This window comes from Culex quinquefasciatus, chromosome 3, assembly GCF_015732765.1.
Source record: "Culex quinquefasciatus strain JHB chromosome 3, VPISU_Cqui_1.0_pri_paternal, whole genome shotgun sequence".
Lineage (NCBI taxonomy): Eukaryota > Metazoa > Arthropoda > Insecta > Diptera > Culicidae > Culex > Culex quinquefasciatus.
This window is the reverse complement of record NC_051863.1, coordinates 893,190-916,996: the sequence shown is the minus strand read 5'-3', so window position 1 is coordinate 916,996 and position 23,807 is coordinate 893,190. Positions and strand designations below refer to the sequence as shown.

General features: G+C 34.0%; 3 protein-coding genes across 3 annotated transcripts; 1 reads left to right on the top strand and 2 right to left on the bottom strand.

Moving 5' to 3' along the window:
* Positions 1-5,358: 5,358 nt before the first annotated feature.
* Positions 5,359-9,873, top strand: LOC6042657 (rubber oxygenase). Its single transcript, XM_001853207.2, has 5 exons — positions 5,359-5,533; positions 5,651-5,777; positions 5,842-6,174; positions 6,241-6,351; positions 9,310-9,873. The coding sequence occupies exons 1-5, from the start codon at positions 5,506-5,508 to the stop codon at positions 9,761-9,763; spliced, it is 1,053 nt and encodes a 350-aa protein (XP_001853256.2). The 5' UTR covers positions 5,359-5,505; the 3' UTR covers positions 9,764-9,873.
* Positions 9,780-11,032, bottom strand: LOC6042656 (intraflagellar transport protein 46 homolog). Its single transcript, XM_038265366.1, has 4 exons — positions 10,841-11,032; positions 10,722-10,773; positions 10,304-10,665; positions 9,780-10,248 (listed from the first exon to the last, which is right to left on the bottom strand). Exons 1-4 carry the CDS (start codon positions 10,976-10,978, stop codon positions 9,823-9,825), a joined length of 978 nt encoding a protein of 325 aa, XP_038121294.1. The 5' UTR covers positions 10,979-11,032; the 3' UTR covers positions 9,780-9,822.
* A 3,584-nt stretch (positions 11,033-14,616) lies between these two features.
* On the bottom strand, positions 14,617-23,427 carry LOC6042655 (vam6/Vps39-like protein). The gene is made up of 6 exons (XM_001853196.2): positions 23,244-23,427; positions 22,690-23,171; positions 22,107-22,631; positions 15,503-16,413; positions 15,298-15,443; positions 14,617-15,240 (listed from the first exon to the last, which is right to left on the bottom strand). Exons 1-6 carry the CDS (start codon positions 23,311-23,313, stop codon positions 14,690-14,692), a joined length of 2,685 nt encoding a protein of 894 aa, XP_001853245.2. The 5' UTR covers positions 23,314-23,427; the 3' UTR covers positions 14,617-14,689.
* Positions 23,428-23,807: the final 380 nt, after the last annotated feature.

The following is a 23,807-nucleotide window of genomic DNA, read 5'->3' as shown; positions in this document are numbered from 1 at the left end:
TCGCAGTTTTGCTTGTTCGTATTCACCCTCAATTTTTCGAATCGTCAAATCCCTCCTCCCTCCCTTGGCAATACGATAAGCAGCAAAATGTAAAAAAAAATACGCACAAAACACCCTACGAAAAAGAAAATGGAACAAACTGTAAGCAATAAGCCGCCACCCTCTTGCTGTGTCCTGCGATGAGGAATGAGAGTCGGTTTGTTGCAAGTTTTGGTACGCGAAGGAGGCTCCTGTGTGCTCACATTCATTGGTGCATTGCCCCATGGACGGATGAATCGCGGAAAAAAAGGGTGTGGGGGAAGGAAAGTGTGTTTTGTGCGGGGGGATGGCAACCCTATTCCGACCAAAGCAAACTGACAACAGTCGACATTAGCACGGTTGTCAAATGAGAGCCCACAACAAAAGCACTAGCTGTCAAATGGTAGCCCATAACAAATCATTGTTTGGGTTTTTGATTTTCAAATTTCCCGCAATTCAAACGATAAATACCCGAAAAACACGTGAATTGTGTTGCTGATGGCAAATTCTATCATATCCTTGGAGATTCCATCCCAATATTGGCTGAAAATTCATATCGAAAAAGTGATTTTTCTGTTTACCTCTTTTGCTTTTTCTTTTGGTCGATCAAACAGTGCGCCCGTACACTGTGAATCGGCATTACACATTTTTCAGTTTGGTTTTACACATTTGCATGGGACTTTTGAGTTTAACCAGGATAACACACTTCGTGTTACCAAAGTAATATGAATAATACTGATTCTGAGTGTTTGTTATCTGAACTTCCAAGATGGCGGCTTCTTCGCTACCCCCTGGTTTTGTGGAAGCAGCAGCAGCAGCAGTAGCAATACATACACGCGCCGTCGTTTTAGGTGAGATGAGAGCCGGTTGTTTAAAAGAATCGACGAAAAAAGATCTGCGTCGATGGCGTCGATAAGGATTTTAGGTTGATTTTGATGGTTTATTTTAAAAAGTTGCCGCATGGATTGCTTTTGAAATTATTATTTTTCCCGTGTGTATTTATAATTAACTTTGTAATTTTATTTTTAAAAACACATAAGGGCAAGGATTTAATCGTTTTCAGCGATATGGTTGAAATCGATCAGATGAAGCTGCAAAAAAATAAAAATAATGTTGAAGTACATCAAATGATCGACATAAAGAAATAACTTTAACTAAGAAAAAAACTTGATTACCTCAGCAATAAAAATTTAAAATGAAAAATTAAGCTGGTAAAACAACTATACCAATCGAGCGTTGATTAAAGTTTCCCTAAACTATTGCTTGAATTCATTACAAGCACACACAGCAAAAAATCCGATGGTAAAATCGCATGCAAAAACATGCACATCACCTTCGTCAAAATAAACACTTAATATTACACACTGCATGTATATTTTTTGCAAATACAAAAAAAGTTACAACCGACGGGATTCAAACCCAGCACCAACAGAAAGGACTGGCGCCTTAGCCCACTCGGCCATCCTTGAAAAGCTTCAAGGATAAACGCATTTATGAGTTTTACATTTCGGTCAAGTAGGTTTCCCATACTGATGGGCTACATGTTTCAGGGTGTAAAATCACATAAAATTGCATAAAGTAATGCAATATTTATTTACACCTAGGCCTTTTAGACACAGCTGGATTACTTCTTTTTTAGCTGTGTAAGCAAGATTTGTCGTTTCGTACAAGCAAGATTTTTGAAAAGTTAAAGGAAAGCGTTCTGAATTTTAGAACTTTAACTTAAAAAACGTTACTCAATCCACCTTAAGGTGGTTGGTGCCTTCCTCACATTTATGTTGTATTTACAAATTAATTTAAGAGTTTTTTTAATTTAAAAAAAATCTTTTATTTTTTTATAATTATTGTTTTTACCAGAACAGCAATTTTCAATTCATTTTTTACCAACTCTCCAAAATAAAGGAGAAAAGGGGGGGCTGTAATTGAATTTAACAGTGCTGATATGCCAACATTAGGTGCACGATGGAATTGCATGCTGTCCCTCTAGTCTTAGTAAACAATGTCTTATGTCTTATTTCAGTAAAAAGTTCGTGTAAATCTTTGTCGAGACAAAATTATTTATTCAGCAACATAATTACTACAGACTTTTTCCAGAATATACGCAGATACTACTTAAGCAATGCCGCAACCAGGCGATTCGCATGCTGCGCGACTCTCGCGCGTAAGCAAAAAGATCCGGCCTTTGAGGTTATGCAAAAATCACCCTTTTTTGTGGCTACAAAAAAACTTTTTCATGGCATAACTTTAAAAGTACTTCACTAGCAACCCGCATCAATAATTTGATACAAAAAAGGGCCACAAGCACCAAAAAATCATATTTTTTGCAGTTTCGGCTGAGTTTCGTTGGATAAATGTGCGACTCGTGTTGAAAAAAAATAATTTTAAACTTCTATCGTAAAAATGCCAGTATTTAACATTCTGCACCTAAAAGAAAAATATATCTCGAACTGCAACAGTGGATTTCTGCAGAAAATGTAACATTTTCTAACATTTTTTGCAGCAAGCCTGTAGATAATTTTTACCCGCGTGTAAACATGTCAGCGATCCCCGAGCTAAGATACACTCCGTGGCGTGGTGGTAGCGTGTCAGCTCAATAATCAAGAAGTTGGTGGTTCAATTCTCGATCTGATAAGGGTTTTTTTTTGTGAAATACAACAAAAAAGCCGTCGGTAATGTCGATAATTGTCGGTAACGGGCAAAAATGTCATACCCCTATATCGCAAAAAAATGCATGAGGACAGTTTTCATGCAGATTCTGATAAACTTTCATGCCGCCATGCATCACAATCATGCGACCACCGTTTAGGCGTGTAAATGTTCTATAATTGAAGTGAAATTGGGTGCATTTTAAATTAGCTGTGCAAAAAGATTATATTTCCGACTTTTTATTAGTATCTTCAAAAGTTCAAGCAGTGCAGTGGCTAATACTACTCTACGAACAGTTTTGACATTGTTTTAATTTAAGATTATTCAATTCAATTACTTTTCTGCAAACAATTTGAATAAAATGCGTTGGACTTATGACAATTATAAATCTCACGACAGTAGAAATTTTTATTTTTCCCGTGTTCAGGTCATTTCGAGCAACTTTTGTTCTACGAAAAACTTTACTTCTCTTGTTTTATGTTTTTCTTGTTTCATTTTCAGCATTTAATTTGCATTTATCTTGTTTAGTTTATGTTTGCCTATCCTTTTTTTATTTTTTTTTACAGTCACTTTTTCAATTTTTTGCTTCTTTTTCACATTTTCTGCTATAAAATGGTACCATTATCATTTTAATTGTAGAAAAATGAGTAGAGGCATAGTCTAGGACACTAGAAAACCTACTGCAAACTTCTTGTTATTTAAAATATAGGCAATGGCAATGAAAAAAGACATTTTTAAAAACATTGGCAAAGTCACATAAAACTAGTACAACTTCCAATCCATAAATTTTCTAAAATTTCAAGAGTTCTTCTTTCTAATGCTTTATAAAGATCAAAAATTGGTTGAAAAATAGATTTTTGGCGATTTTCTAAATCGAAGCCCGTCTAAAGGCAGGGTTGGGTTGCAGAAGCGTCAAAGATTTCAAGCATTCTGAAAAAAAGAAAAAAAACTCACTGGCTCGAATTTATTTTGTATTGACGCCTAAGACATTTTTACCGCATTTTTTAGGTGCAAAATCTAAAGGTGGTATTAGAATATGACAAACAAACTCGCACTTTTTCGTGTTTGACCGTTTGCTCGTTCAACACAAATGTATGCAGGTTGACGTTTCTGTCATCACGGTCATCACATGCAGGGAAACAAACAAAGCAGGCAAGCTACAAAACTGTCCAAAAGTGCGAGTTTGTCTGTTTGTGATAGTTTCATGCCTGTTTAAAGATACTTGAAAATAAATCTAAATAAAAACCAATTTAATTTAATTGAGTTGTTTAATCAGAATTCATGACATTTCATTATTATTATTTCTAACGATTTCATCGCAAATTATAATTTGAACCTATGCGATAAAATAATTAAAGCAACTTATGTTTGTTCCAGCAAAAAGCTTAGTGAAAGGTTTAAAAAAGTATGTGCTTTAATGTGTTGCCACGGTTAGTCTACAGGTTTCATTAAACTCGCTAATTCACCCTGAAAGTTGTTGGAGGACTATTTTGAGTCAGAAAACCGGATTCACAAATTTTCTATTGAAACTATTTTTTTGTGTTTTGCAGTTTTATTAAACCTTTAAATCTAAGTGAAACTTAACACAACCATGTAATTTTTCATTGAAAAGTTGATTTTCTAGTTTTCTGATCATTTGTGCTGCATAATAGATGAATTTTCAAAAATTGATTTCAATTTTCTCTAGTAAACATACACAGAAAAAAAATTCCTAATGTTACATCCATAACGATGTAACACTTTTAGACGCCATTAAACATGTATCTCAAGAATCTCAAGTAAACAGAAACTTGAGAAAATTATGACATAAATTAATTAAAAATAAAACGAATTATAACATACTTCTGTAAACGTAACCTTGAACAAAAATTAAACATTTAGAGTATTGCAGTCAAATAAAAATTTTGGTTGTGATACATGATTATAAAAACGGTAAATCAATAATTGCCTATTATCCACGCCATTAGTAACTATAAAAATAAAGAAAAGGGTGTATCATGTTATATTCGATATACATGTATAAAATTCCCTGCCTTGGTCCTTCATTAATAGTTTAATGCAATTTTTCTCAATTTAATGTTTCTATAAAAATCGATTTATCAAGATTAATCACAGATAACTTAAAATAACAAAAAATATTGCACAAACAATAATTTAAAACAATGTTTTTGCAATGCCTTGTTAAATTTCAGTTTGAACCAAATAAAAGAAACCTTGCATACAAGTTGAACGCAAAGATCGCTGTGCACACAAGAGTTTCACATGATGAAACTAAAAACGCTTGAAAGAAAATACAGACATATCAGCAAATGATGAATGGAGAGAAGAGAAAAACAACGTCATACAACGCACTTCGTATATTGCCGGCTAATTGCAATCCGTTATGAATGGAATGAACTTCAATGGTCTTGAAATTATTTTCTCAAATCACAACTACTTTAGGTACTTCTTCAAACAACTGAATTCAACAAATGAGTAATATTGAACTAATATCAAAGCTGCTTTATGTTTAGATATTCTTGTTATTCTTTTCTCATAATAACCTTGAAAACCTTGTAGATAATTTGATATGATCAACAACGCAAACATCTCTGCGAAAAATTAGAAACATACACAAACACCTGCCTGCGGCATTGCATATTTTGAGAACCGGTTGAACAACTTGGGCGTTCACGGCAAACCAGTTGATTTTCATCCGAACGCTGTTTCCGCACAGACAGTCAGTCGGTTAGTTGAGGCGTACCGATCGCACGCATTAAAGGGAGAGAGTGTTCCTCTCTGTGCGATCAATGAAATTCCTCGTGATCTTCGGCGATCGTTTATCAAGTGACCGTTCGTGAAATGGGTGGTGACGAGAAGCAGTCAAAAAGTATTGTTTGAAATTTTTTTTTCTAATTTGAACAAAGAGTGAAGAAATGATACATGTTAACAAAACCAGCCTCAGTGATTCTCACCCGTTGTACAGCTACGAACTTTCTCTTTCCAGCGGACGACGATGGGTCGGACTTTCTGCGCAACCTGCTCAAGTGTGGCTCTTCGCTGCCCGTGGACAGCGATGTTGACGCGTACGAGCTGCAACTCCCCGAGTGGTACGACGATGGCAAGTTCAAACGGTATGACGACAGTATAGGAACGACATGCCATTTGTCTAATTGGAGCCGTTTTGCGTCCACACAGGGCACAGCAGTTCTTCAAGCGGAACCTATTTGCGATGTACGTGGCCATGTTGTGTGGACTGCTGGTGATCTTGGCCGTGCCCAGCATCTTGAACGTGCTCATCTACACGAAGCAGTCCTCGACGGCTATGACGGCCTATCGAAGATATGTGGCGACGATAATGCACACCCTTAACTGGTACTACGAAGATCTAACGCCAGGATCAACGTCGTGGAAGTCGATTGCCTACGTCAGAAGGACGCATGCGGCGACCAGCAAACGTAGCAGTTCCAAACTTTCCGGGAGAATAATCGCTCAAAAAGACATGGCAGTGACGCAGTTTGGTTTCGTTGGGTAAAATGATTTTGTGAAATTATGTTTTGGTGGAATGAAAAAAAAAACCTGTCCAATTCTTCGTAGCTACGTCGTGCTGGGCTACAAGAAGCTTGGAATACAATACAGCGTTGAAGATATGGAAGCGATGGTTCATTTCTGGCGCGTGATCGGCTACATGATTGGAATACAAGATCAGTAAGTATAATCTAATCGTTGTACAGTTTTTTTTTTTTTCACTTTTTTAAACATCCAAATTTTGTTTATGTTTTCAAAGGCACATTTTTTTTTATTTCCAAAATTGAAATTAAATGCAGGGGTATCATTGTATGCCTACATATTTCATGAAAAATATTATAATCATTTATACAAAGTAGCAATTTTTTCATTGTTATTTTAAATGATCAAAACATATCAGGCACATTATTACTTACATTGAAGAGTAGAATTACGCAGGCGACTTTTTTTAAGAGACCTGACATTTACTTGAAAAAAATAGCCCTGGTTTTCCCAAAATTGAAAATAAAATATATATTTTGTTGAATACTTAGTAACAATAGTAATCGATATGATTTTAAAGCACTAAAATAATTGTTGGGCATATATCAGCATAAATGTGGCATATTATGGAAAATTGCTGAAATTTTACGAGTCCGAAAATGAGCTGGCTCTTTGAATTTTATCTTTATATTTTTTTATGATTTGGTATTACAGTTAAAAAAAATATTCAAAATAATTTTCATATTTTATCTGTTCATATGTTGAAGCCATTTTTTTTGCCCTCGAATATCGTGAATCGCCTTAGTTGGCGGTATTGACTTTAATTGAGAAACAAGATTTTTAGAAAATTATGTTATGTGCAAAACACCAAAATTCTTAACTTATATAAAATTTAGCACTGACTAGATGTAATTTTCCTTCCTTTTTTTTGTTTTTAGACATTATCAAATACATATATACATAAACATGTTTTTTTTTCTTTATAAGAAACTTACTTAATCTAAAACGCGTTGGATAAAGAATTTTAGTTCATTTTAAATCCAAAACACGAAAAAGAACATAAGAAAATCAAATTAAAACATTAAAGCTATCTAAAAACTGATGTTTCTGTTCATATTGTAGTCAAGATTATCTCGAATTAATGGAGATCAACTTATTCTATGATTTTAGATTTTAAAAATGAACAAATGTATTGAAATAGTAGTTTATGCAACAAGTTGCAAAAAGAGGATTTTTTCAGCACGAGTCGTACATTTATCCAACGAGGTTTACCGAGTTGGATAAATACGAAGAGTGCTGAAAAAATCAAGTTTTGCAACGAGTTCCATACAACATTTTTTGCAATTTCGAAAAACACCCATTGAGTGAAATTTTAAGTCAAATTTTCATGTATTTTGTCAATAAATCGTTTAAATAAAAAAAATGTTGAAAAGTGTTACTTTTCGAAAAAAGTGCTGAAAAGTTCAACTTTTCAGCACCCATTTCAGTGCTGAAAAGTAGAACTTTTCAGCATTTATTTTGAAAAGTGTTGCTATTCGATTCTGGTATATTTGATACAGAAAAGTAGGCTTTTTCGTCGTTCAAGAATGACAGGAAAAGTAAGTAGTTTCACGACGGAATAGCAAAAAACTATTTTATGACCATTTAAAAAATATCCAGGGTTTTTAAAAATAATTCCCGGGAAATTCAAAACCCGGGGAAATTGGGCACCATACAAAAATATTTATCATATGTTCAAGAAGCACATATAAATAATTTAAGATATTTCATCGCTTAACTTTTTTTCGAACCGTTTTTCTTTTTTTTACACAGATGCTTGTAGAGAAAATTTCCAACTTCAAAATGCCGTTTAATAGTAAAATTTTCGAAATCCGTCTAGTCAGAAAAAAATTGCAACCTAGAAAAAAAACTAATAGGAATTTCAATGTCCACCAACTCGCTGCGTAGTTACCCCGAACCCTCTTCGATTAGGGTGACATTTTGTTCTAAGGGTTAGTTTTGGTCCCTGATCACGATAAAAAATAAGAAAAAAAATCATTGTCATTGAAAAAAACATGTACGATCGACTGTAAACTATTATAAGTAAAAGTAAGGGTTTTTATGCTTTATACAAGTTTTGAATTTTGGTACCAAAAAACTTTAGGAAAAAGAACATTTTCTTAAATCCATTGATATTTAGCAAATTGTGTACAGTAGCATAACTGTTTTGTTGTGTAAAATAAAAAAGGCGAAGCATTTTTTTTCTGAAATTCAAACTACGAACTGTACAATTTTTTTGTAATTTAGGAAAGTTAATTAAAAATGATTTGCAAAACACATTCTTCTACGAATGATTAGGCCGATGCAAATATTTAAAAAAGTTTTTGTCCCTCGGCCCTGGCCGAGGTCAAGGGGGGGGCCAAAAAATTAAAAAAAAAATAAAAATTTAAATAACAAGCCATAGTCTTCACATTTCAATGAAAAAAGTGTTTTAAAATGCATTTTACACTAGTTCAGTTGTTTTGCAATCATTAGGTTTCAAAAAATCTAAGATCTGACAAAAACAAAAATTGTATCGAAAAAAAAGATTTTGCATCGAAAATTTTCAAAAAATATTAAGATTTTTTAATAAACCCAAACATGCTAAAAATGATTTTAAACGCAGAAGAATGTATTTTAATTTGATTTCAGTTGGTTGCACTTGAATTTTCATTGAAATTTTAAAGTTTATTGTAAAAATATTTTTTTTGCCCCTTGATTTTTCGGGCCAATTTTGAAGGGGGGGGGGGGTGACAAAAACTTTTAAAAATATTTGTACCAGCCTTAGGCAAATCAAGAAAAAAATGCTTACGTAAAAAAAATAATCGATTGATTTTGTGGAAAATTTCGTCTTTTGGAAAGAGGGTCAAAATTTATTTAGTAACCAAAAATGCATACAGAGTTTTTTACATGCATTTGCAATTTGCATTTCCATGCATTTGAATGCATTTAAATATCTTTTTAGCGGTATTTTAAAATTTTTAAATCTTTATTTTGAGATGAGATGTCTGATCGATTTGGTGACTTCGGCGACTTCAGAAATAAAGAAATAAATACCAGATTCTATCTAATTTTTTATTCACATTGCGTTGTACTCCAAAAATATGATTGATTTTTTCATAATATCATAAATTCTAGGTACAACATCTGCACCGACAGTCTGGCGACCACCGAGCAACGGATGCGCCAAATTCAGGACCACATTCTTCGGCCAGCCCTGGAAGAACGAACGGAAGACTTTGAAGAGATGGGAAAGGCCCTGATAACCGGAATGTGGAGCTTCAATCCGTTCCTCAATTACGACGCGTTCCTGTTTCTGACCGCCCGGTTGACCGGAGTCCCCGGGTACCATTACTGGACCGAAGAACACCCGTCGGTTGGCTGTGAAACAAAGTATCAAAAGTTCAGTCGATACACCCGATTTGTACTTTACTTTTTGATATTGATTCACGAAATCGGACTCAAGTATACGATAGTTCGGTTGTACTTAAACAGTCAGATGGTCATGTCGAGGTTCCTCATTACGTACTTCCCTTTCTTAGCCATTCCGAAGTTTGGCTTTAGAAACTCATACGTTCGGATATTGAAATGATTTCAAAGTCAAACAATGTGCTTAGTAGAATATATAATTTAGACGAATTCAAACACAATTCACACGTTACCTTGTTGTTTCACCGCCAAATAAAGATTGAACAAATTGTACAACGCTTGTATGTAACCTGCCTGACCATTGTTCCGATTAACCGGTATGTCGAAAATGTTGCAAACTATCTCAATGTACTTTATCAACGAACAATCTAGATTAGCCGAAGGGAATCCGAACGTGTCCAGCAGCTTCTCCACCTCCTCAGGCCACTCCGACATCAAATTATCAATATTGATCATTGATTTGAGTGCGTTCACATTTTGAGCCGATTGATTTGCCTTGAGTGATTGTATTTCCGTGATCCAACGGTCAATGTCCTTTGTGCTTTTAGCAATTGCCGATGGCGTCTCCAGTGGCTTGGTGAAAATTGATCTCATTTTCATCTGCAGTAGAACACGATCACTCTGCTCCCCACATGGCTCGTCCAATGTCTAGTAAATCATAATCTTATGAGATTGTGTTAATGAATCAAGCCCACCGACTCACCTCCAAACCCAGCTTTTTAATCTGCTCGGTCAGTATCTTCTTGTTGTTCTCATTTATGAACGGTGGCGAACATATTTTAAGAAAGGCGTCGATATCGCCAACCGACGGAATAAAATCCGGTACGAATATTTTCAACTTGTAATCGATGGTCACTCGTTGCGGAGAAAACCTAGTAATATACTGAAACAGGTCTTTCACCTCACTTGGAGCCTCAATGTTGTCATAAAATTTCGGATTAAACTCTTTCTCCTCGACAAGGTTTTTTGGCATTTCCTTCTCATCATCGGAACCGCTAATGCTGCTATCAGATAGCGATTCCTGCTTTTGCAGACTTTCCCTTTTGATTAGCATATCTTTCCCTTCTGTAAATTTATTGAGTTTAGTTCAATTAATTAAATTTTTATCATAAAATTCATACTTGAAGGTTTAGCAACATTCTCTTCAATTTTCTGAATCGGCTCAATTTGACCCTGCAAAAAATAAAGTTGTAAAACCCAATATCACATAATTCCAAACTAACAATCGAGCTAACAATACCTTTTCCACCTTCGGCTCCTCTTCAATCTCTTCCTGGTTTATGAACTGCAACGAACTCGAAACGTCCAAATCCGGTGGCGGGCTATCGTCGACCTCACGACCGTTTTTGATTTCATAAATTTCATCGTACAGATCCATGATATTTTTTAAAATATTTTTGAAATCAAACCACAGTAAGCTAGAAAAGTGAAACAGATTGTTTTTCAAAAGACGTTGCCATAGCAACCACCACCAACCGGCACATGGAGTTGCGTTTGTTACGTTTGTTTGTTCATGCGCAACACATGGCCGTCGCGTGCTGCTTTTAGATGTTGAGCTCTGGAGTTTTTTTTTAAAGGACCAATAAACCAAATTTTAAATTTTTGCTTTTAGGGTGTTTTTTAATACTTCTGACTCAAGGCGGTTCTAAAAACACCCAAAAAGCAAAAACTGGAAATTTGGTTTATTGGACCTTTTCAAAAAAAAAACTCCAGAGCTCTAGAATTTTGAATTAAATATTTATTTTATAAGCTTTTTGCAATTTGTTAGAATATTTTGAATTTATGATATTTTGTCAACTTGTCTTTTTATTTTTTTATTTAGATTTCATTAAATTAATCAATGATATTTATACAAATTTTAGAAACTTATTTTTAAAAGTTTTCGTATTTTTGTATTTTTTGTATTTTTTGTATCTTTTGTAATTTTTGTAATTTTTGTAATTTTTGTAATTTTTGTAATTTTTGTAATTTTTGTAATTTTTGTAATTTTTGTAATTTTTGTAATTTTTGTAATTTTTGTAATTTTTGTAATTTTTGTAATTTTTGTAATTTTGTAATTTTTGTAATTTTGTAATTTTGTAGTTTTTGTAATTTTTGTAATTTTGTAATTTTGTAATTTTTGTTATTTTGTAATTTTTGTAATTTTTGTAATTTTGTAATTTTGTAATTTTTGTAATTTTGTAATTTTGTAATTTTGTAATTTTGTAATTTTTGTAATTTTTGTAATTTTTGTAATTTTTGTAATTTTTGTAATTTTTGTAATTTTTGTAATTTTTGTAATTTTTGTAATTTTTGTAATTTTTGTAATTTTTGTAATTTTTGTAATTTTTGTAATTTTTGTAGTTTTTGTATTTTTTGTAATTTTTGTTATTTTTGTAATTCTTTCACCAAATTTCCCGTAGTACAAACTAGTAGCCTGCCATTAGCTTTTACATTAACCTGTGTCGAAGCAGGCTTTGACAAGTTGCGCCAGTATTGCCCATTTCTTCCAAAGGTAGGGTAGGGTAGTCATCAATGAGACACTTTTGGTTTTTAACTTTCAACGATTTTTATATATTTTTTCATCAGCATGTTTTAATGAGCTTGTTGTTGCATTTTCTTTCTTTTAAGTGTTCTAACATTGACCAAAATATGAGATCGATCTGACGTCTACATCCAGAGTTATTCAACTGTCTCATTGTAGACGCACTTGGCAGGAACAATGAGACAGCTAAGGAACAATGAGACACTCTACAAAAATCCATACTTTTCTAGTAAAACATCATGTTTTTATATTGTTCCATAGAGCTTTATGACGTTTCGCGTACGCACACTAGCGCACCATCTGATTTTGCTGGCCGGACATTTAACCTCAATCTTTTTTGTGTACGTACACGCAATACATGCACACGTAGAAACCTCTATTGCAGGAGACTTGCTTTGAACATTTTCAAACAATTTTGTCAACATGAAACTTCAGTTAACAAAAATTATACTAAAAAGTATTTAAATTTTGTAAAATCCATATATTTTACGAAATAACTTTATATTTTTGGTTAAATGAAGTTCAAACTCAATAAATATTCAAAAAAACACTTCAATTCATGTTTTGAAAGATTTCCATAGATTTTGAAAAGTTTAATGAAGAAAAATCAAAGTGTCTCATTCAATGCTGTTAATCGTTGAATCAACGTCATCGATGTCGATGATCGTTAATTTAAACGTAATCGTAATCGCAGCCATCGTTGATTTAATCGTCAACGTCAACGGACTCGTTGATTTAAACGGCGTTGATCAACGCGTTGATTATCGATAATCAACGAGTTGATCAACGGCGTTCTTTTGTAGTTCTGTAGAGTTTTATGAGGAAAGAACGATTTTTTCATAAATGTTTTGATTGGGAAACATTCTCAAATTGATGTGGCATGGTTGTTCGGGTATTCGGGTGTACCAAGAGGACCGAAGTGATCGGATTTTAAACGTAATTTAAGCCCTAGCTAATTGCTGGTCACTTCCATCTCCATTTTGGTTCCCAAGTCCAACCAGGATTTTCTTGTGTAAATGACAGCGAGAACGGACAATGGGGAACCGAGATATTGTCGGATTTTCACCGGAATTATTGTTCCGGCGGGTTCAGCAAGAGTCTCGCGTGGCTAAATATCGATACAATTTGTTTTTCTATGATACAATACTGAATTGACCACTTGACCCATGTTCCAGAACCCAGATTAAGATTGGCCAAGATGTCAAACTTCGTGACAGACCGGAGTAGCCTACTGTTATTGATCAATGACATCGATGATATAAACGCCGTTGATTTCAACGATTAACAGCATTGGTCTCATTGTTACCCATGGGCCGAAAAGAGTGGGGAACAATGAGACAGCCCTGGATTCTGGGTATATTCTAATTTTTGGTCAAACCTATTAAAAGGACATTGTAGCCCAACTCATGCCCTGTGAAATGACGAAAGAAATTTGGAGAAATATTAGTTTTTGTGTTAATGGTAGCCTATGAGCGAAAATGTAATTTTTAGTCAAAATTTACTTTTACACCCCAGAATCAAACATGTATGAATAACTTGGCAAGATAGCATCCATAATTAAAGTCACTACTATGGCAGACGTGTATCTAGTAGACACTCCTGTCCCCAAAATATGAGCCAGATTGGTTGAAACTACGTCTTGTGAGAGCCATTTTATCATTGTTCCCCGTGTCTCATTGATGACTACTCTACCCTACAGACCGCGCGGCATTTCAGAATGTGCCATAGACATTGTTGTCAGTGATTTTCTGCACTTTTAGTGCAATAAAAAACATACCCGGCAACAATGGCAAGCGATTCGAAGAAGAAGATCAACAAAAACAAAACGCGCAGTATGAGATTTGACAGCACGCATTTTGCCGAAAGTGCGGCGCGTCGTTTCGAGGGTGGTTTGCCGCGTGTCTTTTCCGGGAACACGCGCAATATTTTGATTTTACACTTTACACTTTACACTTTGTAACGACACTAACAAACGACAAAACACGCGACTTCCGAAAGGATAGTAATAAAACGGTACTAAATTTGATTTGTCACCCGGAAGTGGAGACAACCTAGAATTAACCCAACCCCAGTAAAAATAATTGAAGTTTAGTTGACCGTGTGTTATCACCCAAAAGGAAAAGAGACTTGTATTAGCGTGCATAATTTTGACAGTGAAAGAGGAACCGTGTTTTTGTTTATGTTGTGGATAGTTTGAAACTTCCGTTTAACGCGTTGAAAGTCCGTGAGTGCGTATAAGTTTGACTGGAACCGGCTGCCGGAGTCCGAATCCGTAAAAACACGTCGGAAACGGACGTGAGGTCAGTGGGGGGTTGGGTGGTTAATGATCGGCTACGTTAGTACTGCATCTGGAACGTCGTGTCTATGTTGAAGAGGCCTGCATTTGAAGACGCTTTTTCTACCAGATTTAACGGTGAGTACTTACATTCCTTGGACTCTCGAATAACTTGTTTACGGCAGTCATCTTCATAACAAACCATTTTTCAATGAAATACTTAGAAGGGTACTTTAATATATTTCGATTAAACTTTGTTTATATTACGCTTACATATCAACGAAACAACTTCAAATCTTATCCTGGCACGAAAAGTGCACAATGTTGCCTTCCGGCGTCCTCACGAACGCACTCTGGTAGCTAAACTTCTTCTTGCACACCGGACACACGCTCAGCTCGGTCACGAGAAAGTGCCTCGACTCGTAGTGGATCTTCTGCTCGTGCGTCTGCAGATGTTCCGCGTAGTACAGCCCCTTCAGGATCTGCGTTTTGCGCTTCCGCTCCAGATGATGGTTCAGGGCGATTTCGAGAAAGTTCTTGATCGATTCCAGCGGAATGTCGTCCGGCAGGATTTGCAGCACCGCGTACGGGTTGATCTTTTTGGCGTTCTTCTCCATAATGGCCAGGACGGTGTCGATGTCGGGTTTGAGGCAGCGCGGGTGCAGCTCCAGGTCGCTGTAGGGAGGGGCGGTCGGGGGTGTGAGGATGGTTTTGATGAGGGTGACGTACACGTCGGAGCTTTTTGGATCATCGCTGTCGTACGTTTCGTCGCAGTACTCGACGGCCTTGTCGAAGTCGCCGAGCAGTTGGACGAAGATGGCGAGAACCTTTTCGTGTTTGCCTGAGGAAAGGAAGGGTAATTTAAAAGAGAATTAAGAAATCTTTTAAATTTACATACCCAAACGACCTAAAATAATGGCGCGTGCTTCAAACAGATCAGTGTACGGGAACTCTCCCAGAACCTTTTCCGCATGATAGAGTTTGGATTTGCGCAGAAAGGCAAGCAGTTTACCGTTGATGGTGTCTCGAGCGGTTTTCTTTTGACTGAAAAGAACAGATACTTGAACAATTTGAAATAACTAAAAACAACTCGAATTACTAACACGTCACTTTCAATATCGGGGTCGGTTTTGAGGGCAATCAGCTTCTCCCGGTACTGCTGGATCAAAATGTTGTGGAACAACGCCTTCTGCTCGTTCCAAACGTTAATAATATGCTCCAGATAGCGAACAACCAGCTGTTTGTGGTCCTTCAGCAGGAAGTCCAACACCTCCGCACGCGGCAGATTCTCAACCTCGGGAATGTCTTCGATAAAGATTTTCAGCCCATCGTCGGGATGCTTCTCCAGCACCCAACCAGCAAATTCGTAAATCAGATGTTTGTTCTCGTTGCCCAAATGCTGCAAGTACTGAATCGTTCGATCGTGCCCGTACAGCGGAGATCCCAGAGTTTCAGCTTGGGCTTGCAGTAGTTGCAGTGCCCGCTTGTGCTGGCCTTTGGTTTGGTACAGGATGATGAGTTCCACGTATTTGTCGTACTTTTTCAACACGCGCTCGGATTCCTCCAAGTAGCAATAGTTCATGCGTAGAACCGAGGCGACCATCGAATCACTCGTTTGCAAATAGCACTTCAAAAGCGTTGTATCGATAATGGACAACAGCGCGGAGATGTTCTTCCCGGCAGAAAGTTTGGAATCAGTTTTATTCACCAAGTCCTGCCGCAGACTGTACCGGATCTCGGTCAAATAGTCAATCAGCGCAACCAGCCCATTTTCGATGTCCTTTTCGTCCAGCACCGGTGCCGGCTTTTTCGAGTACGAACTGAGCTTGTTTTTCCCGCTGTCCGGCAGCAAGTCGGGAAACAGCCGAATCACGTCAATCGGATCCGTGTTGAGTTTGGAGAATTCCTTCATCGACTCGCGGAAGTGCTTGTTGATGAACAAATTGTACGCGTGACGGGTTTGAATTTCGTTTATTTTGGTCGCTTTAAATTCTGGGCTCTCGTCGGAGATGTTCTGCAAGGGGAAATCAAGAAATTTACTTGAGTTTGAGTTGCTTATAAAGTCGATTAAAATTCTGTTATTGGTGCAAACCGGTTTTCTAGCATTATGAATTATTTTATCAATTTTAAAATTCATATTTTGTCAATGCAACACCTTGTTTGAACGGCTATTGGGAATTTAAAATTATGCAAATTTATACTTCAGTAACAACATTTCAAAAGGGCGAAACCTACGATCCTACCATTTCGGGAAAATCACTTTCAAAATTTTGCAATTCCGATCAATTCCTATTTCCACAAAAAAGCATGAAAACCATCAATTTTGTCAAAACGTAATAGAAAATAGCAATAATTTCATCATAGAGAGCAATTTGAAATTAATTAAGGTATTTTTGCTATTAAAAATTGAGAAAAACAAATTACGCCTTTTTGAAGAGCGTGCCTCCATTTTCGCCCCACCGTATTCGCCACCCACTCAACCAAAACAACGGTTTAGCCCGTCAGGTTACGCCGCAAAGCAAAAGTAAACAACAGATTCGCCCTTTTGGTTTTTTGTTCATTTTTCGGGTTTTTAAAGAAAAAAGGGGTGAAACAACTATTTTATCATTGTGAAACGTTACAGTCAGTGATAATATAGTGATATTTGCAACCTCAGTGATAAAAAAAAATTGGTCTAGAAAGCCTTCAGAAGGAGTCCGATTCAGGCCAAGAATCTTTGAGCCAGGATACACCGTAAGTAGCAAGTTGGTTTGACGATGTGGTCTATATTGAAGTGACGTTCCTTGGGGTGTCCCCGCCGGAAGTGGGAGACATGGCACCTGACGACTAGGCCACCCCGCGACACCATCCTGCCTTCTCTATCTTTGCATAGCTTCAATGGTTACGGAGGCGATGATTTTGTACGGCATTTCTCCTAAACCTCCCTACACTAACTTTTGTCCTGCAACTGCTAGACCCAGAATCCCCGGATGTTCCAAGAACCGGTAAATTATGGACCTTCATATCTAGATTGTGAATCCAGACCAGATCCGATACTACAATAATTGAAATTAAAAAGTAATGTATTTAGGATCATACAAATCTGTGTTTGTTGTGGAATTGTGGTCAGAGACATCAGAAACATACATTTTGATCCATTTTGAGGATTGTCAGGTTAAAATTTACTAAATTATAACGAAAATTTGGTGTTTCTAAATATACGTCGGAACTTGCAGAAAACACTACATTCGCCCCTCGTGATTGGGTGAAAACACAAGGGCGAAAACTCAATTTGGTTTGTTTTGATTGATGTCGTTGATTAGCCCTTTTGTTTTTTGCTTGTAAAACTACGTATTTTCGGAATTTTGTGATGATGGAGGGTGTTTTAGGATCAGTTTTGTTCGCTTTATATGATTCTGACAAAAACTCAGTTTGTTTACATCTGAGGGTTTCGCCCTATTGAAAAGTTGTTACAGACTTTAAAAAATGGTTGATTTCAGAATTCTGTGAATTCGGATTTCTAGAATTATTTTTCTTGTCTGCCTGTGTGGATCAATCGGACCGCGCACTGGACTCACAATCCAGAGGTCGCCGGTTCGAATCCCGGGGCGGACGCAAAAAATTCTAAGTGTAAATATAGGTATTCGGTGCCCTCTCCCCGTGCCCATACCTTCACACTTAGGAGACCCGGGAGGCGGAGTCTTGTCGCAAAAAGAACGATACACGCCTGTGGATCCGTTGACGAAACCGCAAGGTTTAAGAGGGCCACATTATAAGGTGTTACGTCGATTCCGTTTAGAATTTTCAGGATCTCAGAATTTTAAAATTCTAAGATTTTTGAAATTTATGTTTTTGTGTATTTTAATTTTTAAGAAATTTGATTTTTTTTATTTACCGAATTACTATTTTTTACAATTTTCAGAATTTTTAGTTTTATTTTAATTTTTTAGAATTCATATAAATTAAAAAATTAAGAATTTTTGTAGTTTTTCTTTATTTTTAAGAATATTTATATTTTTAAGAATTTATAGATTTTTAAGATTTTTGTTTTTTTTTAAACCTTTTAGGATTTTTAGAATTTTTCAAATTTGAGGAATGTTTTGAATTCTCCGAATTTCCTTTAGAAATTTATGATTTTTAAAATTTCTAGACCTTTTTTAAGAAATATTAAGTTTTTTTTCCAATTTTTAGAATGTTAAAAATTTTAAGGATTTTTACTTTTAGACCTTTAAAGTTTTTTGATTTATTTTTAAATTGGAAGAAATTTTTGGATTTTTTTTAATATTTAGATTTTTAATATCTATTCTTAAAAAATACCAAAGAATTTTCTATACTTTTGATTTCGAGCACTTCAGAATTATTAAAGTTTAGGAATTTTAAACTTTCCGATTTTTTTCTAGATTCTACAATTTAACATTTTTAGAAGTTAAGAATTTCAGAATTTTTGAATATTGAGAATTTTAAAATTTGGCGAAGTTATACTTTAAAAAAAAATTTGATTTCTGAATTCTGGAAATTCGGAATACTAGAATTTTGGATTTTTACAAGTTTAGGGTTTCAGAATTTAAAATATTGATAATTTAAAAATTCTAAGATTTTAGAAATTTATGTTGTTTTGTATTTTGAGTTTTTAGAAAATTATAGAAATGTTGATTTTTATAAAAATATTACTATTTTCAGAATTTTTAGTTTTTTTTTAGTTTTTATTTAAATTTATTTTTTTTATTTTAAAATTGTTAAGAAATAAAAATGTTAAGAATTTGTGATTTTTAGAATTCAATATTTTATTATTTTAGAATTTTCAGAAGTTTAGGATTTTTAGACGTTTTAGAATTTCCTTTAGAAATTTACATTTTTAAATTTTTTAGAGCTTTTTAAGAAATTTTAGGATTTTTTCAATTTTTAGAATATTCAAAATTTTGATGATTTTTAGGTTTTAGATCTTTAAAGTTTTTAGATTTTCCAAAGTTGTTAGAATTTTTGAGGTTTTTTTTTTACTTTTTAGATTTTTAATTATTTTTAAAATTCTTAGAGTTTTAATAATTTTTATTTTTTTATTGTATATTTTTAAACTCCTAAGATTTTTTGTTTTTTTTTGTTTTTTTTTTTATCTTTTTGGATTTTTAAAATTTTAAAGACATTTCAGAATTTTTAAAATTTTCGGATTTTTTAGATTTTTTAAAATTGAAAATAATATTTTTTTGCAATGTTTAGAATCTGTACAATTTTATGTTTTTTTATAAGCATTTTAAAATTAAAACAGAAGCTTTAGTTTTTTAAAGAAATTAAGATATTTTTTATTTTTAAATTTTTACAATTTTTAGAAATTTAACAACAAATTGGTAAATAAAAAAAAATTTGGAACTTTTTCAATTTTTAAAATCTTAAACATTTTGACGATTTTAATTGTTCAAAATTTTTTAGGATCTTCAGATTTTTTTTTGAATGCTAAAATTATTTAATCTTTGTTTTTTTATCCGAATTTTTTAAAATTTAAGAATTTAAGAAAAAAAAATAAATTTATGTTTTTGATTTCTTGTATTTTCAGAATTTTAAGAATCTTCAAAATCCTATAAAGAATCTTAAAATTTTCAAAATTTAATTTTTATTTTTTTCAATATTTTTTAGATTTTTTAGAATTTTAGAAATTAAGAATTTCAGAACCATTGAATTTTTAAAATTTAAATTAAATCTAGGATTTCAGATTTTTATAATTTTGCTGTAATTTTTGCAAGTAGTATGCAAAAATTCTTAAAAAATTAAAATATCAAAATTTCTAAATTTGAAAATTCAAAAAATTGCAGATCAGCAAAAAAAAATTTAAATAAAAAAATGTAGAATTCCTAAAAAGATTCTTGAGTTAAAAAAAAATCTAGAACCCGGAAACTTCAAAATCAGCTAAAAGATAAAGTTTTAAATTTAAAAATTCTAGAATTCATAAATGTACAAGAGACAAAATCCCAAAAACTTTAAAATTTTAAAAATCTTGAAACATTAAATCTAACATTTTAGGATTAATAACAAGTATTGTAAAATTGAGTAAATTTTAATATTCGGAAAAAAATTGCTGAGAATCCAGATCATACCCCCAAAATCATCTTCTCTTACCGTCAGCTGCAGCGCCAGATGAAAGTTCTCCTTCTGGAAATTCGGAATACTAGAATTTTGGATTTTTACAAGTTTAGGGTTTCAGAATTTAAAATATTGATAATTTAAAAATTCTAAGATTTTAGAAATTTATGTTGTTTTGTATTTTGAGTTTTTAGAAAATTATAGAAATGTTGATTTTTATAAAAATATTACTATTTTCAGAATTTTTAGTTTTTTTTTAGTTTTTATTTAAATTTATTTTTTTTATTTTAAAATTGTTAAGAAATAAAAATGTTAAGAATTTGTGATTTTTTAGAATTCAATATTTTATTATTTTAGAATTTTCAGAAGTTTAGGATTTTTAGACGTTTTAGAATTTCCTTTAGAAATTTACATTTTTAAATTTTTTAGAGCTTTTTAAGAAATTTTAGGATTTTTTCAATTTTTAGAATATTCAAAATTTTGATGATTTTTAGGTTTTAGATCTTTAAAGTTTTTAGATTTTCCAAAGTTGTTAGAATTTTTGAGGTTTTTTTTTACTTTTTAGATTTTTAATTATTTTTAAAATTCTTAGAGTTTTAATAATTTTTATTTTTTTATTGTATATTTTTAAACTCCTAAGATTTTTTGTTTTTTTTTGTTTTTTTTTTTATCTTTTTGGATTTTTAAAATTTTAAAGACATTTCAGAATTTTTAAAATTTTCGGATTTTTTAGATTTTTTAAAATTGAAAATAATATTTTTTTGCAATGTTTAGAATCTGTACAATTTTATGTTTTTTTATAAGCATTTTAAAATTAAAACAGAAGCTTTAGTTTTTTAAAGAAATTAAGATATTTTTTATTTTTAAATTTTTACAATTTTTAGAAATTTAACAACAAATTGGTAAATAAAAAAATTTGGAACTTTTTCAATTTTTAAAATCTTAAACATTTTGACGATTTTAATTGTTCAAAATTTTTAGGATCTTCAGATTTTTTTGAATGCTAAAATTATTTAATCTTTGTTTTTTATCCGAATTTTTAAAATTTAAGAATTTAAGAAAAAAATAAATTTATGTTTTTGATTTCTTGTATTTTCAGAATTTTAAGAATCTTCAAAATCCTATAAAGAATCTTAAAATTTTCAAAATTTAATTTTTATTTTTTCAATATTTTTAGATTTTTAGAATTTTAGAAATTAAGAATTTCAGAACCATTGAATTTTTAAAATTTAAATTAAATCTAGGATTTCAGATTTTTATAATTTTGCTGTAATTTTTGCAAGTAGTATGCAAAAATTCTTAAAAAATTAAAATATCAAAATTTCTAAATTTGAAAATTCAAAAAATTGCAGATCAGCAAAAAAAAATTTAAATAAAAAAATGTAGAATTCCTAAAAAGATTCTTGAGTTAAAAAAAAATCTAGAACCCGGAAACTTCAAAATCAGCTAAAAGATAAAGTTTTAAATTTAAAAATTCTAGAATTCATAAATGTACAAGAGACAAAATCCCAAAAACTTTAAAATTTTAAAAATCTTGAAACATTAAATCTAACATTTTAGGATTAATAACAAGTATTGTAAAATTGAGTAAATTTTAATATTCGGAAAAAAATTGCTGAGAATCCAGATCATACCCCCAAAATCATCTTCTCTTACCGTCAGCTGCAGCGCCAGATGAAAGTTCTCCTCCTGAAGCAAATGTTCGCGCTGTTTGGAAATCTCCACGGCCTGAATGCACCACAGGTGCGAGACCGACGCCACGTACAGCAGCCCCTTCTTGCCACGTGCCAGAAAGCGAGCCTTCTGCAGCTGCGGAATGGTTTGAATGAGCAGTCCCTTGTCGGACATGTCCAGGTTGTCGAACACGCGCACTTCAATGGCGTCGGTTATCAGCCCGATGATGTACGGCTCGTCCCACACCAACCCTTGGAACGGTTCGCTCCAGATGAGGGACTTTAGGTTGCGGGTGTCCTTCGTGGTGAGCAGGGACGCGTCCGGCTTTACCAAGCCGGTGTTGTTCTCTTTGCCGTCGGTTTTGTACTTTTCCGTATAGACGGTGACCAGATATTCGTCCTTTGCCACGGCAAAGATGTCGTCCTCGATGAGAGAAATGCACGGTTCGATCGACTTGGACGAGCTGGTCGGGAAGAGGTCAATCTTTTTCGGTTGCTCTCCTGAAATCTGAATTGGTAAAAATTAGAATGAATTCTTTAAGGAAAGAATCTTAACTTCTTCTTACATCGTACATCACGTACTCAGTCTTGAAGCCGACGCAGATGTGATTGTTGTTCCAGGCGATCGTCTTCGGCACATCGTTCAGGTCGATATCGTTGCCAAACTCCAGCAGCGTGTTCTGCTTCCAGTAGTAGCATTGCAGCTTCCGCTTGGCCGCGACCGCCAACCGAACCAGCACAATCAGCTCTCCCGTTAGCGATTTAGACTTTTTAACGTCCAGCGCAAACACGGTCGCTCCCTTGGTCTTCTGGGCCGTGTGGATCAGTGGGAAGCCGTGCCGGCTGTAGTCGTGCACGTTGACCACCCCATCAGACAGGCTGAAGATGAGTTTGTACTCCGGAATGGCCTCGATTTGAGTGATTGGCTTTTTGCTGAAATTCTTGTCGTACTGCAGCAGCTGCAGGTCCAGCTTGTTTGTTTCCTGGTTCGGCTCGAAGGAGTACATCAGCAGGTGGCCCTGCCGGGTTCCGAGGATCAGCTTGTTTTCTGAAAGATCGATTAATTTTTACAGTCATGAATCATCTTGTTATCGCGAGGCAAAATTTGCTTTCCACCTACCAAATCCCGTCATGGACTCAATCTGCACCGGAATCTTCTCCGGCGGGTACAAAATGTACGCCTCGTGCATCTTGAAATCGCAATTTAATCGATTTTAATCAAAATTTAAAATTTCCTTCAAATTTTCGCAAAACACAACACTGCAAATTTTCTTGTTTTGAACTTTTGAAGTTTCTTGTCAAAACGGGAACAGAAAGCAAAATCGAAACGTAAACAGTTGTGCACGCTCAAGAAATTTTACTCATTTTCTGACTGCGTGCTACTCAAGCTCAAAACGGGAACGCAAAGTTGAGTAAGTTATGCTTTCGGGATTGTGCTTTAAAATGGTATTCGAAAATGTCTGAACACGTGTGGCAATTCTCGGGTTTAGTTTACTTAAAATCATATGTGCCAAACGTATTTTCAAACTCAAAAATGCTTTAAATTGTTCATCTGCACGACCTTTAAATGAATTGTCATGAAAAACAATGATAATTTGATTTGATTTAGTGAAATAATCAAATAAGTGTTGGAGTTCGCCATGGCCGTTACGACGTAATGCAAAAAAACAATGATTTGTTCGCT

Coding starts and splice junctions, on each gene's coding strand:
- LOC6042657 (XM_001853207.2), top strand. CDS start 5,506: ATGGGTGGTGACGAGAAGCAGTCAAAAA. Junction 5,778..5,841: donor GACGATGGCAAGTTCAAACG/GTATGACGACAG, acceptor GCGTCCACACAG/GGCACAGCAGTTCTTCAAGC. Junction 6,175..6,240: donor ACGCAGTTTGGTTTCGTTGG/GTAAAATGATTT, acceptor AATTCTTCGTAG/CTACGTCGTGCTGGGCTACA.
- LOC6042655 (XM_001853196.2), bottom strand. CDS start 23,313: ATGCACGAGGCGTACATTTTGTACCCGCCGGAGAAGATTCCGGTGCAG. Junction 22,632..22,689: donor CTGAGTACGTGATGTACGAT/GTAAGAAGAAGT, acceptor TTACCAATTCAG/ATTTCAGGAGAGCAACCGAA. Junction 15,241..15,297: donor CATTATTTTAGGTCGTTTGG/GTATGTAAATTT, acceptor TCCTTTCCTCAG/GCAAACACGAAAAGGTTCTC.
- LOC6042656 (XM_038265366.1), bottom strand. CDS start 10,978: ATGGATCTGTACGATGAAATTTATGAAATCAAAAACGGTCGTGAGGTC. Junction 10,774..10,840: donor AGGAGCCGAAGGTGGAAAAG/GTATTGTTAGCT, acceptor TATTTTTTGCAG/GGTCAAATTGAGCCGATTCA. Junction 10,666..10,721: donor GAATGTTGCTAAACCTTCAA/GTATGAATTTTA, acceptor ATAAATTTACAG/AAGGGAAAGATATGCTAATC.